General features: G+C 41.6%; 1 protein-coding gene across 4 annotated transcripts in view; it reads right to left on the bottom strand.

The window, feature by feature from the left end:
• Positions 1–19,385, bottom strand: part of GRM1 (glutamate metabotropic receptor 1) — a 181,294-nt gene extending 161,909 nt beyond the window's left edge. For all 4 annotated transcript variants that reach the window (XM_032185129.1, XM_032185131.1, XM_032185130.1 and 1 more), the window contains exons 1-2: positions 19,332–19,385; positions 17,185–18,070 (exon numbers count right to left, since the gene is read on the bottom strand). In XM_032185129.1, the coding sequence (XP_032041020.1) occupies positions 17,185–17,947 (763 nt within the window). In that variant the 5' untranslated portion in view covers positions 17,948–18,070; positions 19,332–19,385. The remainder of the gene's footprint in view (positions 1–17,184; positions 18,071–19,331) is intronic.
• Positions 19,386–20,207: the final 822 nt, after the last annotated feature.

The following is a 20,207-nucleotide window of genomic DNA, read 5'->3' as shown; positions in this document are numbered from 1 at the left end:
GAGATCTCTGCAAACTATTTTCATCTTGATTACTTAATTTTAAGTAGATTAGTTGCTTTTTTTTCTCCCCTATTAAATAATACCTTTATTTTGAGTGGATAGCCATGTTAGCAGATATTAATGAACAAAAAAAAATATGTAAATAAAAACATCTGAAGCATTTCAGTATGTTCATGTGGGTATATTCAACAGAAAGAAGATGAACTATATTGTCTTTTCTTAATGGGGTGCTGTGAAGAATTTTGATTTAATCACAAAGGACCATTTGCCTTTATTTTTTTTTCCGGGAGTTGTGGTTCATTATAATACTACATGGGGAATAAGCACTTTTCTTTGTGATGTTTACTGTACTTATTATCACTGAGAAACAAAAGATATTTTTCTTCAATGCAACACCCATAGTTTTTTTCACTTAGTGATTGAAGTGGCTCAAATGTTGGCTGGGCAACCTTTCTGGTTGATGCCATGAGACATTTGCCTTCTTCTGGCAAAAAAAGGGGAGGGAAGGTTGGACTTGATGATCCTGAGGTCTCTTCCAACCTAGACAATTCTGTGATTCTGTGGAAGGGAAGGGACGGGAAGGGAAGGGACTTGAAAGGAAGGGACATGGGACGGGACGGGACGGGACGGGACGGGACGGGACGGGACGGGAAGGGAAGGGAAGGGAAGGGAAGGGAAGGGAAGGGAAGGGAAGGGAAGGGAAGGGAAGGGAAGGGAAGGGAAGGGAAGGGAAGGGAAGGGAAGGGAAGGGAAGGGAAGGGAAGGGAAGGGAAGGGAAGGGAAGGGAAGGGAAGGGAAGGGAAGGGAAGGGAAGGGAAGGGAAGGGAAGGGAAGGGAAGGGAAGGGAAGGGAAGGGAAGGGGGAATGCTGATAAAGGATTATGATGTTGTGTCACTGCTGGAAGGGACTCTGCAGAACAGGAAGAAGCATTTGGCAAGTTTTTATGTTCTGTATTTTGTGAAAGACACAGACAGTGTATACATACCAAAAGATGATGATGGTGTTGATGGTGATGATGAATAGATAATTTGCTTTGCCAGCTCAGAAGGAAATGAAGTGGAAGCTCCAAAAAGCAGGCATTTTAAGATGCATATGTTCAGATAACTTCTGAAAGAAGAGGCTGATGAATTCTCTGAACTACTAGAAATGACACTCAATAGCTGTTGGAAGTCTTAAAGTGCTAGAGGATTGCAACAAAGGCAGTGTTGTGCAATACTTCAAAAGAAAAAGTGAGTTAACCTGAGTAACTACTGATCTGTCAGCCTGACATCCATTCTGGACAAAATAACTCAGGAGCTGATGTGGAACTTCAGTGATAAAAAATAAAAATAAATAAGAATGGGAACATGATAATGTAAGAGGTGCCAATTTTGTATATGTGGAAACCAGATTTTTCAAATTCGGTTATCTAAAATATCTTTAATCCATGGATTTGCAAGTTTGGCTATTAAAAGTAATAATGCAGGACATCTAACTTTATTTTACATTACATATTTGCTATGGACCTGGAATGATAGGAATCAATGTTGCATGCATAAAATAGATTAAAGTCTGTATGTTAAGTTTCAACATATACTAGCATTGAAGGAACACTCATAGAATGGTTGTCTTTTTATTGTGTCCCACAAGAGTCTGTTCTTAGATTTTACTTGTTAACATTAACCAGTGACCTGGAGGAAAAAAAAAAAAGTTTAAGCACATTTTCAATAACACTCACAAATTACAAAGATTGGGAGACAAGTTACTAATACATCATGATCTAGGTCATTCATTAAACTAGGCATAACCAAAAAATTATGCAGATAAATACACATACGTATAAACTCTCAGGAACTTAAAATTCTGTACACAAAAGATATTGCATCCCATCATGGGACAAAATTACTGGCTTGGGAATTATAATATATAAGCACTAACCATAATGCTCTGACTAAATATATAGAGAGATAATTGTTTTTGTTGTTGTTGTTGTTGTTGCTTTTGTTTTGTTTTGTTTTGTTTTCATGTATGTAAACAATACAATACTGTAGCAACAGAGAGATCATACTACCTTCATTCTATTTGGCAGCAGTATGACTGCTTCTGCAATAATATCCAGTACTAAAAGATATTGAAAAACTGGTGAAGATTTAATGAGTACCCATCAAGACAATGCAAGAGAGGAAGATGTTACTTAAAGTAAGCTATTCAAGGATTCAATCTCCTCAGATCAAAAGAAGAACACAAAGCATGAAGTAGCTTTTAACTGTAGGTAGAATGAAATTCTAGGACAACATTCCAAGAGAAACATTGGTATTAAGGATCCTACCAGGCTGGATTTTAAAATGGGTTAAGTATACACACTTCATTATATCATGTGGGAATTCTGTGCAGATGTAGGAATAATTGCATGAGTTTGAGTTGGACTGTATCTTCAAAATCTTCTCAAATGGCACCAAAGCTGGACCTCTGCCTTTACTCTGCATTCCTAAAATATGTATCCTATTTCAAAACACTTGAAGTTCTCAATGCAAATGTAATATGTCCTTAGCTATAACATGTACCTATAACTTGTCAGCACAGTTGTTAACATGAATATCCAGATTACTACATCCAAGATGGGACCTGTTCAATAGAGTGCTCTATGTGGTAAATCCAAATTAAATATTACACTTCTCAGTACTTGACTAGCTACATTCTGTAAGGCTAATGCTATTAACTCTAACAGGTCAGTTTTGAAAGCTTCAGTATGCCAACATTACAAATTCAATGAGGGCTCTGCAGACATAAAAGTTTAAGTCAAGCAGTTCAGAGTTTAGAGCACTCATCAAAGAAGTGGACAATACACTTCACTTTTGACTTTCTCTCAGGAAAGTGACATAATCACTGAAATCACTGAAATGGATATTCCATATTATATTACATGCTATCATGCTCAGCAATAAAAACTGAGGTAGAAGAGGGTTGGGGTCATTGAATAAGGTAGAAGATGGTTATTGTTTGGAGACTGGTAAGTCATAAGTCTGCCTGCCTGAGGTGGTGAGAAATTTCCTTTGTTTTGCTTGTTTATTTTTGTTTGTTTGTTTGTTCACTTTCTTGCATCTATTAAGTTGTCTTCATCTTGACCCAAGAGTTTTCTCACTTTTTTCCTTGTTATTTTCTCCTCCTGTCCTGTTGGCATGGGATGAAGAGGAGTGAGTGAGTGGCTGTGTGGGTGACTGGTTGCTGTCAAGGGTCAACCCAGCACATGGACCAATGAACACATTAAAACATCTTGCAGAACACAGCAGTGTAATATTTGACAGTAAAGCTTCACAAAATGGTATTCCAGTCTTCTCAGAGGAAAAGATGACCCAGAATCTCCTCCAGTTAGGCTGATCTGAGATAATGTTTCCCTCTCTCCCTAGCTTTTTTTTTTTTCTAAGTACCCCAGAATAAAACAGTTTTAATACTGCAATAATTCATTTTCACTAGTCCAAAGCACTTTTTTGCACAATTAATACATGAATGAATGTATTCACTGGCTCTACAGCAGAGCCAATCACCCTTTCAAAGTGAATTAGGATTAGGGCAAAATGTCCACGTTTTTTTGTTTCTCTTGTATAACTGAGTATACTTGGATCCTTCTTTTCTACCAGATCTATTCCCTAATTAGCAGTGAAGCAGAACTCCTTGATGCATAACTTATATGCTCTGAGTAAAATTACTGTTGTAGAAATTAAGGGTAAAACATCTGTGTTTGCAGGTGTGCATCATCCCCACCCTCTTGTTGATTAAAATGTATGCCTTTGTCTATTGCTGCTCTTGATTACAATATATCAAATACCCTTTCCGTTTATTCTAAGCAACAATGGCCTTTGTCACCACAAAGATAATTAGTAGCAGCATAAAACCAATTTTCCCTGAGACTGAAATTCAAATAGGCATTGCCATGAAGAAATTCTTTGTAAAGATTTACACTTTTTATAATGCAACCCTGGAATACTTCTACATAAAAAGAAGGCAGATTGATGAAATATTGTTTCTATTAGTCAGATATACAGGCCTTCCCTTAGTTCTCCTCTTTTTCCTAGTGTTTTCTCTCATATATATAGGGACGTACATTTGCATTGGAATTGTGTAATAATTATACCCCAAACCATTTCCTACAGAAATCAGTGGCAAATCCATTTGCAACAGTGGAATCAGGTTGAAGCACTTTTTTACTTTTAGTTTAAAATATCTTACGATAATGAGGCTAATTATGATCTAACTGTAATGAAAACTAAACCATTCTCAAATTCTTTGCCTTTGCCTGCCTGAAAACTAAGCTTGTATGTCAGCTCAGATGGATTTTTTTCCCTAGTTAGAAGAAAACATACTTCCCAATGACTAAGGATAGAACATCAATTATGTATGGTTCAGGGATGCTTACACCTGGCTGTTTAAATTAACATAATATGTTTCTTTGTTTATTTTTTTTTATTTTTTTTTTCAATAAAAACCTGGAAAGAAAGAACAATACTGAAGAAGAGAGATTTGTTTTCATAATTCTCTGAAACACAGAATTCTGAGGCCATTTGGTTTCCCTCTAGCCTAACCTACTACACAGACATTAACAAGGTTTCTAAATATTAATTGTATCTATAGAAAGCTTGTCTTTAATGTGAGATAAAGCACCCAGTGCCTAAGCTTATAAAGCGCTGGACACTTCTGTGATATGACCAATCCTCAGAAAACATGTCCTGTAAGTATATGGTTAATTCTTGTCTTCCATAATTCAAGCACTTGGAGTTGAGTCAGTGTTCACATGCCTTTTTGGATCAAGCAAGAGTGTTTTGCACCTTAAAGTTTCTCCCCATAGAGTCAGATGCATTGCTAAATTTCAGTCAATAGCTAATCTCCCATTGACTTCATTAAGGCAGAATCATAGGTCTGAATGTAAATACAGATGTATAGCCAGAATTTTAAAGAGCATTTTATTATTCATATGTCCTCAGGATATGAAATATAAAAAGCAGTGATGTGTCTTAGGATATTTGTGGCACCAGCACATTTCTGCTTCATACTTCACGGGCAACACCATAGCTATGACAAAAGTTGAATACATTTTTTAACATACATTTGGACTCAGTAGAATAGACAGAAGTGGGTACGACAAACTCATTAAGATTTCAAGCATGACTATACTTGAAATTGCCTTGTAAGAGCACATTAAGATGCTCCTTGCATGAAGGGATAGCATCTATAACATGCTACTTACATTCTGGAATAACAGAAGACATAATGCCTATGTATTGTCTGTTAAAATTACAGAACATATTCACAAAATTCACTACGGCATTCCTTTCTAGAAAACCTGCTGGGTAAAAATGTTAATTGTCCTAGCTACCAGTTTCTTGTTTTCATCCATGGTGTTTTGTTTTGCTGTGTTACTTTGCATGTGCTGTCAGATGAATTATATCATTTTAGATTCAATGTGGTGTTTGAATTCATGAGACCATGAGAAAAACGTCACTGCATCCTTTTAGAAAACGTGCTGTTTTTTTCTCTCACAAGGGAAATATTCTGTCATAGGTAAGATAACAGGGCAGTATAAAATTTGCATGAAAACTGAAATTTCCACCAAGCAAACAAAAACAGTAAGAACTAAAGGGCTCTGTAAACTGAGGGTAAAATGTATAACAAAGCACCAATTGCTCGTAAATGAACAAATATTGACTCAAAATAAAGGATGGAAATTGGATCACTGGACTAACTTTGACTAAAAGTGTTGTTTAGTCCTAAATTTATTTTCCCATAGGATCAATATCAACAGCACAGGATTCTTTTAATTTTCCAAGGCAGCTGAGACAATTAGTGAACACATGAATGTTAAGGAACTCTTTAAATTAAATGTTTCTCCTCTCTGCTTACATAATCAGAAGTATCAATAAATGCATAGGATTTAGTGTTAGAAAGAACCATCAGCTCATCATACCTGACCACCTGTATAGTGCCAGCTATACTCTGCGTGAACTGTGCTGTGTCCAGTGATTTGCATTTGAGTAAAACTGGTCTGGAACATCTGCAGCACATTTTGGTTAGACAACATTGAAAGACTGTAAATGTATCATTTTCCTCAGTCATTTGTCACAGTGGTTAATCATCTTCAAAAGTACAAGTGTTTGTCTTGTTTCTAATTGAAGTTGTTCACCTACCAGCGTTTGGGACTTGCTATGCATTTAACCATTAGGATACAGAGCCTTTCATTCCTAGTGGTTTTGTTTGTTTGGAGGAAATTAAACATTTTGGGGGGGTAAAATAGGCTGCTTTTTTTTTTTTTTTTTTTTTTTTTTTTTTTTTGCAAATCAGATAGAATAAATGGTTTTAGTTTCCTTCTATAAGGCATTCTTTCAGCCCTCATATCATTTAGAGAATTTTATCCTTATGTCTTTCCAATATTTAACTTTATTTCTTCCTAAAATATCGATAACAGAACTGAACAGAGAATAGCAAGGTTAATAAAAATAATCCTTACATTGAGGTCAAATTCCCTCTCTCTCAAGAATGATATTAGCTTTTTGAATCTTGAGGTTGTTTTGTCTGATTTTTGATGCAGCTTCTCTGTAACCATACACTGTATTTAAGACTCCTTTCAGAGGCACAATTCTTTTCCTGTGCAAGTGGCACATGTGCCTTAATCCTGCATATGTGGTTGGCATTTGACTGTATTAGCATGTATTTTCTTAGACTGGGCCTAGCTTCCCAAGAGATATGAATCTTTCCTTTTCTCCCCAGTACTTATCTTTCCACAAACTTGTATATCTTATCAGCAATTATGCTTTCTATATCATTGATGAAGACAGCGAGGCATTAGACACTGCTGATCTCTGTGCAATGCAGTTTAAACAACCCCATTTGATGGGGTCACTCTCCACTTACTGAGGTCAATGTGCTAAGTTTTAATTTATGTGATGTCTGTTTTGCTAATATTTCATAGTGTGTTTTTAATCAAAATATCCTGTAACACTAATTCCAAAAATCCAAGATACTCCACCTGCACAGTTACCTTTAGTTACCAAGTCTGCACTTCCATCAAAGAACAAGATCAGGTTGGTGTGATACCTATTTTCTGCAGAGTCACACTGATGGGCTATAATTTAATTATATATATTTTTTGTCATTGGAATCCTGAATCACCATCTTATTATTTTCTGAAGATCACTGTCTTGGTACCCAGAGTTGTCTGGGATAGCTCACTTGAGTTTTGCTTTGGGATTTTTGGCACAACTCAACACTATCCATTTTTGCCTTTTCCGTAATATAATTAAATCAATATTCATTGCCTCTCTCAACTTCATAACATCAGTTTTTGACATCATTCTCCTTATGCTGCAGACTCACACTTACTACATCCTACCTTTTCACAGGATGCCAACATTGGAGGACATCATTATGGGCATGTTTAGGGATAGATTTAAGAGAACATCAGCCGTCTCTTTCTGAGGTCAGTGACAAATCCAGAAGGAGATCCTGGAAAATCTTCTCATCATTTCCACTTGGGTTGGCAGCCACTTGGGAAGGTGGAAGAAATCTGGTTCTGCACTGGGTGACTGACACTGGTGCTGTCACTTAACATACACAGGCTAAACAGTTGGATGTTGGACTCCTGGACAAATCTGGCAGTGAACAAAGACTGGTTTGACACAGCCAGATATCCACATGAAAGAGAAAGACTAATGCTATATTTACAAGGTAATTCAGTGACACTTGACGACCACGATCCTAGCGTCTTAAAGAGGAAGGGAACAAGAAATGACTAATGAAAAGGCACATGGCTTAGCTGAAGGACCTACTGACTGGTAAGCTGTGGCTGAGTGATACCCAGGCTGCCAAGGCTCCTGCCTGGCTCCTTCCCCTTTTTAAAATCTTGAACACTTTTGTTCCAGCATAGTGATTTGACTGTCCCAGCACAGCACTTCACTTCACATAGACATGGATTTTTTAATCTGATCCTGAATATGAGTTTATGCTCCCAGGGAATTGTGGCCTGGCAAATAAAGGCATTCTCTGAAAGAATATTTTTGGCCCAGGGCTGTAACCCATTCTACCCAGTTCAGTATTAGTGGATTTCAACATTCCAGTCTCTCACATCATCCTACCAGCTTTAGCAATGCTGATAATATAGCATTCCTTTACAGAGCTGTCAATATTTCATTTTTTTGCTGCTCAGGCAAGAGACTGAGATTTATACATGTGGAGCCTGCAGTCAGAGAAATACATTCTCACTAGGAGAATTACCATCTTTCAATATCCAGCACTTAACAAAATCACTACTGTGGCCTACATGCCAAATTTCCTTGCACTCAAGCCTCTCCACCAAGCACCATATGGGTAAGATATATAAATAAGCATGAAATGTTTCCTCAATTCCTCATAATTAATGATAATTATCTTTCATATTCTACTCTACATTGGACCAAACATTCAATGTTCAGTTGAGCCTAGCCAGATGTTTTAAGGAAGTATTTATGAGTATCTATTCAGATTTCCAATGACTGTAACTTCAGCAGTTTTCATGCCTTGTTCTTATTGTTGTTGCCTGGATGAGTTTTGTCTGAAAAAAACGTTTGAGGAATAAGGATGAAAGTTGATAGTCAAACAACTGCAAATTGTGACTGCATTTAAGAAAATGAAAGTTTGTCCCACTAACAATATGCAGAGAGAAAGAAGAGTTAAATTCACTGGAGAATTTGTATTTAGAAGTGAACTAGATTCAACCTTCTTCCAGTTGGAAGGAAAAAAAAATATGTATATGAATGTCTTTTAATATCTATGCAAATTCAGTAAATTGTTTGTCTTCACACAGTTTTACACTATGTTCCTTTAACTATGAGATGCTTCTGACTGCAGGATTCACAAGCCCTGGGGATTTTTAGTGCTCTCTGAGGAATGACACTTCCATAACATGAAAAGATAATATATGATAGCGATGTTAAGCCCCATTCAGGATCCACTGAACTCAGATAGAGGACCGTCAGACAACTTCAATGAGCAGTGGATCAAGAGCCCTAAAGCTGCACTTACTCTCTGCACCAGCACAGGACACAATGTATTCTGCTTTGTCTAGCAGAACTGTCAAATGCCTTTCCTTACAACATTTCTATCACATTTCAAAGGGATTTATAAATCATTGTTGTCTGTTAATATAATGCAGATATTCTTTACGTAATTCACTTGTTCAAAAACATTCAACAGAGAATACAAATGGAAATTGTTCAAAACGAGGACCACTGCACTGTATAACAAACATCATGACTTTTCAGTAAAATGAAACATCTGTCACACCAGTTCTTGATAGACACAAGCCATCCAGATAGTGGCAGGTAGCAAGAGGAAAGGACAGCTTGTGATAAACAGTACTTTTCATTAAAAAGCACCCCACATGTCACAAAACACTATTAACACACCCTGGATCTGTATGCAGTACTGCAAAGCTTTAGGTTAGCTAATGGAAAATGAAGGCAAATCTTACATGCTGTGTATTGATTTACTTTTCATGTGTGTGTTGACTCATCTGCTCACTGAACTCACAAAAGAGTAAGCACTTGATTTAGTCTTGAGAAGTATACAAAGCCTTATTAAGACCTAACTATATTAAAAAAAAAAAAAAAAAGTGTAAGTCTGGCTCTATTAATATTTTGAAAGAGCTGTGAGTGAAATAAAAATCAGTTACGGTAGTGTTTGATTGAAAACAAAATAAATTATAAAAAAGGAGAAACCTAATTTCAAGGAAGTTAAAAAGAGAAAAATAAAATACTAAGAAATTACATGGAAAATACTTAGAAATATATAAGAGACTAAGATGTAAGAGGCTAAGAGCACTTTTATAAGCCACCACTCAAAAAAAAAAAAAAAAAAAAGTTCTGAAAGGATGAAAAAGCCAGCATGATAGAACAGAAAAGTAAATTTCCTAAAGCTATTAAAATAAAATAAAATAAAATAAAATAAAATAAAATAAAATAAAATAAAATAAAATAAAATAAAATAAAATAAAATAAAATAAAATAAAATAAAATAAATAAATAAATAAAAAGTGGAATTTGTGTACTAATGAGGAAAAGAGAACAGGGCATACCTTGTCAAACAAAATATAAAACCACAATAAAACAATATGAAACAATTTTGAGACATAAAGATGTAGAATATAATAATCCACCATTCTGTAAATATTCCAGAAATGGGAACCTTGCCTGATATTCAGTGATAATCAGATATATAAAAAGAGCAGTCATGGAAGATAAAACCATAGCAGAGAAGTTAAATTAATTCTCTGGATCTGCACTGTCTGTGAAGGGGGATAGGATGGTTCTCATAGAAAGGTCATTCCTTTTGTAGACAAGTCTGAACAGTTGTCTCAGAGTGTCAATATTTCATAACAAATCCATAACATGGATTTGACAAATTGCCAATACCAGCTAATTTTCAAAGCAGAATTCTGCTATGATGCATTGCCACCCATTAAACTGGCCTTGATACCAAAACAGATGGCAATGATAAGGTGGAAAAAGTAATTTTATATTTTCACATATCAGCATTAATTATTTAATGGAATTTATAGAGCATTTATAGGCATGGGGGGTAACAATGAACAACAGACTTGGGACATTTCTGCCCAAAGCTAATTGGTAAGAACCATAACAAAAAATGTATTAATGCATACATAAATAATTTTGCCATATTCAGGAAGAACCGAAACAGCTTTTACAGAGAAAATACGTGCCTCAGAAATTACTGGTCTCGTTTGCTGGAGCAGATAACCATTGAATGATACAAAAACTATGAAGCACTTGGAATTTAAGAAAGCTTTTGATGAGGTCCCTGACTCTCACAGAAGCAAAGGTAATATAGAATAAGACAGAAGGTGCTGCTATGGATTAATAATTGGCCAACAGATAGGAACAAAACTGTAGGAAATATATTGTGTGTTAACATATGGAGAGTAACGCACATGAGTAAACTCCTGAATATTATGGCCTCTAAAATAGGCTTTACCATTTAAGAGAAAGTCTTTGTGGTAATCTTAAAGTTTTTTCTGATGGCATCTGTTCAGTGCATTGTGGTAGCTAAAAAGGTAATGGAATGCTAGAAGTTTCTCAGGAAAAGTCTGAGACCAATACAAAACATTACTTCATGAGTGAGTTTAACCATGGTGCACCCCTGCCTCAAACACTGCATACAGCTCTGTTGGCTCACACTTCCTATTGAAATTAGAACAGGATAATGATCAGGATTAACAAACTATGATAAATTTTGCACAAATATATGAATGTAATGCAGGCGTTAAGGAACAGGTTTAACTAAATAACAGGAAACACTTGTTCATACAACATATGATTAAGTTATAGAGTTCTCTGTTATGACACTAGGGAGACTGCAATATAAATAGGTGCAAAAAAAAGGATTAGACTAATTCACAAAGGAAAGGTCCATTGGTGGCTGGTAATCTAGTATTTGGGAAGATCCTACAAACAGGAGCTGTGAAAGCGTGCTCTGTGCATGCCCTGCTCCTGCTCCTTTTAATATTCACCCTCTACTGAAGGACCAGTACAGCAGTTTTAATATTTCCCTATGTGTTAACAGAGTCCTCAGCCAATGACAGTTTATTTTTAAATAAACTCTTTTATCTCTTTAAATTATATATTAATAGTAATAATAATGCAATATCAGATTTGGGAAAAGATCCAGTCTGACAAGTTAGCCAGCAAAACCAATCTGGTGATACACTGGATGGCTTTCATTTGTTGTGCATATCTTCCCACCCACCTTTGGCGTTATTGCTTAGCAAATAGATGGAGGGATGGTTTCCTTCAGTGAAAAACTGTTCTAATTCATGTCCAATCAGTCTCAGGCCTTCCTGATCAGACTGTCAGCACAGGTGTTAATTAGTGTCATGGGTGATGGTGGCTTATGCTGTGAACACCTGCCACACATAAAATATACTGAAATCGCTGGTTTGTTTCATGTGGTCCAGTGAGCACCAGTTATAATGACTTTGACCATTACTTTTCTGGGTTTTGTGTGGCAGGTACAATGCTTCTGGTCTCCAACAGTTACCAACTCACTGGTTCATCAGACCCCTGAATAATCTTTCTCAATGGGTGACACTACTCCTAGTCATATTACACATCACACAGTTTTTGTTTTTCTGTCTGAGAAACCTAAGAACAAGCACCTTCATATTATGAACTACAGTTCAAAGCAATACTATAGAGGTATTTTTATATGGCCTTTTGAGAAAATACAGTTCATTTTCTTAAAACAATATTCACTGCGACAAGTACCCTGCAGGAGTTTCCAAGAAATGTGGGACATACAAATATGAAAACAAGGAGATAATGAAAAAAAAAAAAATAGAAGTAAAGCACAAATGAACATATGGTATCTACCGATAAATATGAACTCTAATAATATTGCTAGAAGGCATCGAGGTTAGATGATTCTTCTGAGGTGATTTAACTCATGCAGCTGCCAGTTGTGCAGTTGAAAAGTTCGATTATTTGTGAATTTAGGAGTACTGCAAAGCAATATATTTTCCAGAACAAATTTCTCTTGCTCCTCTATGGCATTTGCCACCTGCAGTAATTTTGTCAACATCAATCAATGTAAACGATTCTCCCAGCACTTTCTAATAAATACAATAAATTTGTCCAATACAGGGAATACTCTAGTCCCCACTTGCTTTTAAATTAATTTCTATCCCCATCAGGACATTTCTCTCTCATTTTTTCCTTATCCTGAAGCTTCTGATGAAGGTAGGTGAAGCAAGTTAAACAGAGAAAGAAATAGATTGGGGTATTCATTTGTGACCACACATCTCAGGCACAGTTCACAACACTTTATGAGGTTTAAAAGAATTTTTATAGCTGTTGATAGAAACACTTGTAAACTCTGAAATTTCAAGCATATGAATTGGAGTTGCTGTTCACTATTGCCTGACCATAATTTTATCAGAAAGTATCAATCAGCCAGTAATGCTATGGAATTAATAATGTACCATTGCTAGGAATAACTGCAAGAACAGCTTGTGAGAAATTAAATACAGCCCTATTATATGAAAATTATTCTTTTGAACCATCTGGTGGATATTGCCCCACTTATCTTTAAACGGGAGTATTATTTTCTATCACGTCTAAAGCTACTTTAGTGAGTCCTACCAAAAGAAATTATTTCCTGTGAAAACTGCAATTAAGTGCAAGGCTTACATCCTGCCATTCTCATTCCAGCATATATGACCATGCATATGAGTTCCCTATATGTTACTACAATGCAGTGTGTGGTAGTCAGATTATCAAAAATCATTACGAAGATGACTAAATACCCTACTGTCTACTTTGAGCTGAACGCCTTTACAGTTGTGCCATCTGTTTCATCATAGTTCATTTCAAGCCTTTTACTCAAGCAAAAGGAACAGCCTTGTAATACATATCTGGCAAATTTGATCATGACCAGAAACATCTCAGTGTTATCAGTAAAATTAATCTATAAATAATAAGAATTTGGTGCAGTTAACTTTAATGGTCCATTTACAAAGATATTTCTACAAAGTCCACATGTCAACCTGCTAGAATTAAAATTTTATTTGTAAAGGGGTATTTGTACACTAAAGTGCAAGAATAGTCAATAAATAGACAATGGTGGTCAAACAGATCTATTCTGCAAATTTGTATTTTGCATTCACAAAATTAAAAAAATCTTACATACATTTTATAAGGCCAACATGTATGCCATGATTGAAACGAAAAGCGAGGCACAGGCACGAAGTATTTCTATTTGTTTCTTCAGAAGTGATCTCCTTGGAAAATGAGATGATAAAAGGACTTCTTACGCCCTCATCTTGCCTGCTTTAAAGGTGATGGAATAAAGGTGAGGGAATTGCTGGAGACTGTGTGCTGGTTACCAGCCAATGTGTAGGCGTCTTGTGGTTTTGGATGGTGGTGTAATGTACCGTAATCTCATAGCTGCTCTCTGCTTTCTGGAGACAGCCCTGCTACCTTCTGTGCATTCAGAGCCACACAGCACGGAGGTGGTGCTCACCATCTCTGCTCAGCATTTCTGGCCTTGTCCCAGGACAGCTGAGGGGCTGTTCTCTGGCCACAGAAGAAGGTAGCCCAGTTCTTCCCAGTTCTACCACATGTAGAACCAGTGGCTGTCCAGTGAGGTGAAAATAATACCTGTCTCTGAAGGTATCTCATGTAGCAAGTAACCCTTAGCAAGAAAGACTCCTTCTGCCCTGATCACACCTGCTATGTGTGAATACAACCTGAATTCAGGAGCACCCCTAGGATTGTGCCTAGCTCCATGCAGGTGCTTTTAATCCCTTTGATTTCCACAGGATGCCTTGGCTTGGCGTTAGACATACACTTATCTGCATTTCTAGATAAGGATGCCTTCCAAGCCTAAGAGCTGAGAAGATGTACCCATGCCAAGAGCTCCAATACTGAAGGACCTTTGAAGATTCCTTTAAAAAAAATAGTAGTCTTGGAAATGCCTTGCAGCTACTCTGTCACACAGCCTTCCACAAGCAGACGCACAGATTTCTCACATCATTTCATGACTGCTGCCTACTCTGAAGTAAATGCACTCTCATGATGTGTAACTCTGCTCAGCTGAGATACACAATAACCAAGCATAGTAACTTGACTTTGTTTTTTGCTCCAATGTGGAGCTCTATGTGCCAAGTTTAAATCTAAAAGGAGTTATGTGGGCCTTTGAAAACAGATTTTATTCACTAACTGAGAAGTTTCTAACCAAGTGCAATGTTTATGTATCTTAATAAACAATGGTGAAAAGAAAAAGAAATGGCATGGCATGCCTCCATGCAATGTCATGTAACAGTATGTGGAGATTGTGTATATTGTTAAATGTGGTCACCAATAATGGCATTAACACAAAAAGAATGAACCTTCACGTCAAATGCAAAGAAGGATACTGAGGACTACCTGAAAGACATCATGCTACAGATTGGGTGACTTTACTGTCCTGATTCTCATGGCATGTGTAGGCTCCATGTTAAGAAATGTATGCACCAAATAGTGTGCTATTTATTTCTGACTTTCATTAGAAGCATATTTCTATAGACTAGTGTTGTTCTGGGAATTCGGATAACTCCAGCCAGAGCGTTGGAGCAGAGGAAGGGGACTGGAGGAGTTGAATGGTTCAGACTGCCTGAGAAAGAGCTCATCACCTCTGGGTTATTTCTGTGACCCTGCCCTGGGTCAGTGTTGACTGAGGAGCACTGCTGGCTGACACAGGTAGGCAAGTTTGTGGTCTCATTGCATCCCCTTGTGGTTGGGTGGCTACAAGAGCTGAGGATTGTCCACCCCATGAGAATGAGGGACTGAGTGGAGAGACTGGTTGGATGCTCCATGGTACCCTGGAATCCCTCCCAACACATTTTGCAGCCCACCATAAAGACAGTATGGAGGCCTGTGAGTAAATGTGGAGGAGGAATGTTTCCAACTTTATTCCTGTATTTCCGAACATAGCATGGCTGGAGCAGCTCCGATTCAAACAGGCTACTATTCAAAGTGGCTCTGTGTTGTCTGTGAAGCATGAGCCTACCTTTAGCACATCACCAAGCAGCAATCTCACAGTGAATGCACAGAAATTCAGGCAACAGAAATTGAATAATTCACACTGATTTTCATGTGTACTAATTTCACTTCACATGGGGAAAAAAAAAAAAAAGAAAAAAAAAAAGTCTTTGAAATCCACCCAACAGCAATTGCAACGGGGATTAATGACATCTTCCTGAAAGGAACAAAGAAGTTGAAGTTTATTAAACATATTGCCAGTGGAATCAGTATCTTAACTCTAACAATAAAGGTATGGCAGATACACCTTTTTTTTAAGAGACCAAAAAGAGAGAGAGAGAGAGAGAGAAACTTGAGCTGCATAATCTGCAAAATCTTGATGACACTTCCTAAGAGAAGACTGTTACCTTGTGGGGTAGAACCGATCCACTATCTTCAAAAGTATCACTCTAAATCCTACAAAAATATCTTGCAGCAAGCATTATTCATCACTTGGGAGCTTATTTGTAAAAACAGATATTGAATTAAAATTTTTCACAAGCAATGAATAGAATTGCTACGTATAATGATCTTAAAAAAAATAATAATAATAATGAAGAAATAACTTTCATAATCTATTGTCTTTTCCAAAAGAGAGAAATCCCACTAGTGTTAATGATAGTTACATCTACAGAGAGAGAAAGAGAGAGAAGATCCCTTAAGGCAGATCCTCAGCCAATGTGAATTAGCAAAGCTCCCAGGAAGTGCACTGAAGGGAAATGTGGCAATTTACATCCACAAAGAATTTACCCCTTTGATGTTTATTTTTGACCCTGGCCTGCCACAAGATCTAAACCTATCTGTCAGCAATAGGGAACCTTAACAGCTCATATAAGCAACTCTATAGCAGTTCCTTTCCTCATCTGTGACAGGGCAGAAAATGAACTGCAAATGTCAGGTCATTGCTTCCTTCTCTTGCATAGGCTTTTCAGAACTGCTGCACTTCGTCTTTTAAGGGTCCAGTTTAATCCATTTCACCTTTGCATGTTGTATACACAACTCTTAGTGGAGACTCTTATTTATTCATAACAGGGTATGTTCTTAGCACTTCTTACTTTGCCATCTCTGTGAGGATAGAAGGTGTGGAGTCAGCTCAGAAAGCAGAGGAGGAAATCGTTAATCAAACCCAGGAAAGAGATACACTTAGATGAAGCGAATAGGTGCACAACTGCAACAGCAATACCCCAGCTTTGCAGTTTCATACTTAAAAAAAAACCTTTTAGGGTGATAGCTGGACTACAGAAATGCCACAGAAAGACATCAGGAGAGCTCGCCTTTCCCCAAAAGACGAATTCCTCACTTTACGTCGGTGCAGCTCGCCTGGCTGCAACCCCCGGGCTCCTTTCCGAGCATCCTCAACCTCGGCGCCCCTCTCGCCGCCCGGAGTGGCCGCGACCTGTTGGGTGCCGGCGGCAGGACGGGGGCAGCGCTGCCGGCGGCTGCTGGGACCCTCGTTTGGGGGTTGCTGGAGCCGCCCCCAGCTCCGGAGCCTCCGATCCCCGGGGACCCTCCCGCGGGCGTGGGGCTGCGCGACCCCGGCTTTCGCCCACTTGGGACCCTGTCTCGCGTGTCTCCCAGAGGGGAGCTGCGGGGGCCGCCCCGTACCTACCTTCCGTGTGGACGGCGGACACGTAGGTCCAGTTGTAGCGCTTGACGATGTCGAGCATGGCCCGGGCTTGCAGCGTGTCGGAGGGGACCACCCGCAGGAAGTACTTGTAGAGGGTTTTGTCGCTCAGGTCGATGCTGGTGGCCGAGTAGGCGATCTGCGGGATGTCGAAGAGCTGCAGCAGGTTCTGCACCTGGATGGCCACCGAGCTGGAGCCCGGACCGATGACCCCCGCGATGGGTTTTTTCAGCCTGCTTTGGGGCTGGGGCTGCGAGTCCGAAAGGCAGCGGCTGCCGCCGTCCCTGTCGTCCCTGATGGAGATGAGGGAGTCCCGTATGAACTCGATGCTCTGCTCCAGGGCCACCGAGGAGTGCCAGCACGAGTCCCGGATCTCGCTGCCCAGGGTGATGTTGGGCAGCAGGACCGGGTCGGCGTTGATCTTATCCAAAGTGTGGAACATGGCTTCCACCCGCTGGATGCCGTACTGCTCGCGGATTTCCCCGCACTTCCTCTCGGGCACTTTCTCGGCCGGGGGCTGGTGGTGGACGGAGAAGAGGGCTCCGATGATGACATCGCCGTCCATGCGGGCCACCGAGCGCTGCGAGGAGGCGGCGGAGAGCAGCGCCCTGCGCCCCGTGCCCCGGGGCAGCACCTCCGCCTCCAGCAGCAGCGCGGGGACGAAGACCAGCAGCACGCCGATCATTTTGTTGCACGACGTCGTCCAGACCCAGGCGACGAATTTCAAGGGCTCCCCTTGCCTGCACATGGTTTAAGGGCGTATAGGAAATGGCATCCGCTCGCCCCCGCCGGCTCCCGGCTCGCTCCGAGCAGCATCACAGCGAGGTCTCTCTCGCAGCGCCAGGCAGCCGTCAGCCTAGGGACTTCCAACCTGGTGGCACAGAAACGGGGGACAAAACACGCTAGCGGGGGGCGCTCTCAAACCCCAGCCCGGCGGCACATCCTCGCTCCGCCACTCTCCCAGACGCCCGGCTCAACCCGCTTCATCCGAGGCTCCCGGGAGCAACTTTCCGGAGGGAGATGGAAACAAAGCGTGAGCCTATTTCCCTCGGCACGCCATCGGGCACACCAGCATGCGTGGAGCTGAGAGATCCCATTCCTCTTTGCAGCCAAAGCTCCCGTTTCGAGCCCCACCCCCTGCCGGTTCTGCCCCGCTCCCCCCAAGTTCGGAAGTTTCCCCGGGCACCCGGCCTCGCTCGGCCCCGGCGGCAGGAGGCGGCGCTGCCCTCCTCGCCTTGGGGCTCCCCGGAGGGGTCTTTCCCCGGCTCGGGGGGGTCCTCTCCCAGGGGAGACAAGGGGGTGGAAAGAGAGCCGAGGAATCTGCCCCGCCGCCGCCGGGAAATGTCATTTAAAGGTCAGCGGAGGGAAGGAGCGGGAGGGAGCCCCTTTGCAGTTTACCTGAACTTTTCCGTGCGGAAGGGGCGAACCCGTAATGCAGCCGGGGTCACACACACACACACACACGCCATGGGGAGGTATGGGGGGGAAATCCATGCTAGTTACTACGGCAACGGCGGGCAAAGTCCCGCTGCGCTTTACCGGCACGCCTGCCTCGCAGCCAGGCTCCGGGCCGGGAGAGGCGGCGAGACCGGCGGCGGCGAGCGGAGACCTCGAGAGGGACGGGCGGCGAGACCGGCACCGGCACCGGGAGCCGGCAGCGGGGAGCGGGGAGCGCGGCCGGGCCGGGTCCCTGTTGCTCGGTGGCGCCGTCAGCACCCCGGACAGCGCCCGGCTCCCGGTGCCCCCGCCCCTGCCCCCGCATCCCGGCCGCGAGCACCCCTGGGTGCTTCCCCCAAACTTCTGCCCCTCTGCTGCCGCGGTCCCCCCGCATGCACCGACACACGGACACCCCGACACACGGACACCCCGACACCCCGACACACGGACATACCGACACACCGACACCCCGACACGCGGACATACCGACACACGGACACCCCGACACCCCGACACACGGACACCCCCGACACCCCGACACACACCCCCCGATGCAGGCAGCCTGTCCGTCCCGGTGCTCGTCCAGCCGGGCGGGCAGCCTCGCTGGGGGGAGGCTTCCCCCGCCTGCAGCCCCCCGCCCGCAGCCCCCCGCCGCAGCCCGGTGCCGGTGCGGGCCGTGCCGGGCCGGGCCGTACCTGTCCCGGTGGGGCGGCCGCTCCCCGGGCGCCCCAAGCAGGCACCGGCGGCTCCCCGGGCGCCCCGAGCTGGCGCGCTGGCGGCGGGGCGACGGCTGTGGGCTGGGCGCTGGTGCCCTCTGTCTTCAGCGCCGCTCCACCGCAAGGAAAAAAACAGGTCATCCCGGGCTCATCCATTATCTCACACGGAAGGCTCAGGCATTTTCTCCCCCTCCTTAATTTCTTCCCCCGTTCGGCTCGCAAGCGAGCAAGGGAGCGTCACCCGGAGCACGCAGCCGCTGCAAGGGGGGGGTCTGTCTCTCCTCCCCCCCCCCCAGGCTCTTTATTTATTACCCGCTGGCCACAGTTAGCAAGAGCAAAGGCGAGGGACGGGGCCTCGAAGGCGACCCCGACCACGCTCAGGGGACTCGAGATGGCAAAATGTGCCGAGCTTCCTCGCAGGCACGGTTTCGCTATTCAAACAAACACACGTATATTTACACACACATGTATACGCATATATATGTATACAAAAAGGTACTGCATCGGGATAAATCACCTGTAAGGATAAAGGCATTGAGATTACAGTTTTCAGGTCAAGATGAAGCTAAATGAAGCACGTGAGAGGCATGTCAGATTAAAATAATACCAGATTGAATAATCATAATTCAGACGACCTGCTTGCATCCCTCACGCGGGTCTCGGGTGTTTTACTTGACTGTACGAAAGTTAAAGTTAGATTACCTCCCCGCTGGGAACTCTATAGATATTTGTCCTACTTTTGAAAGAAAGAGGCAAGGACAAACATTTAACTATTGCTCATTCAGCGAAGGGTTTGCAGCGAAGGCTGCCTCAGGGGTGTCTTCTCCCTGTGTCAATATTTGTGCTTTCTCTCCT

Source organism: Aythya fuligula, chromosome 3 (genome assembly GCF_009819795.1).
Source record: "Aythya fuligula isolate bAytFul2 chromosome 3, bAytFul2.pri, whole genome shotgun sequence".
NCBI classification, from domain to species: domain Eukaryota; kingdom Metazoa; phylum Chordata; class Aves; order Anseriformes; family Anatidae; genus Aythya; species Aythya fuligula.
Note: the sequence above shows the minus strand (reverse complement) of the source record. Positions and strands in the feature narration are given on the sequence as shown.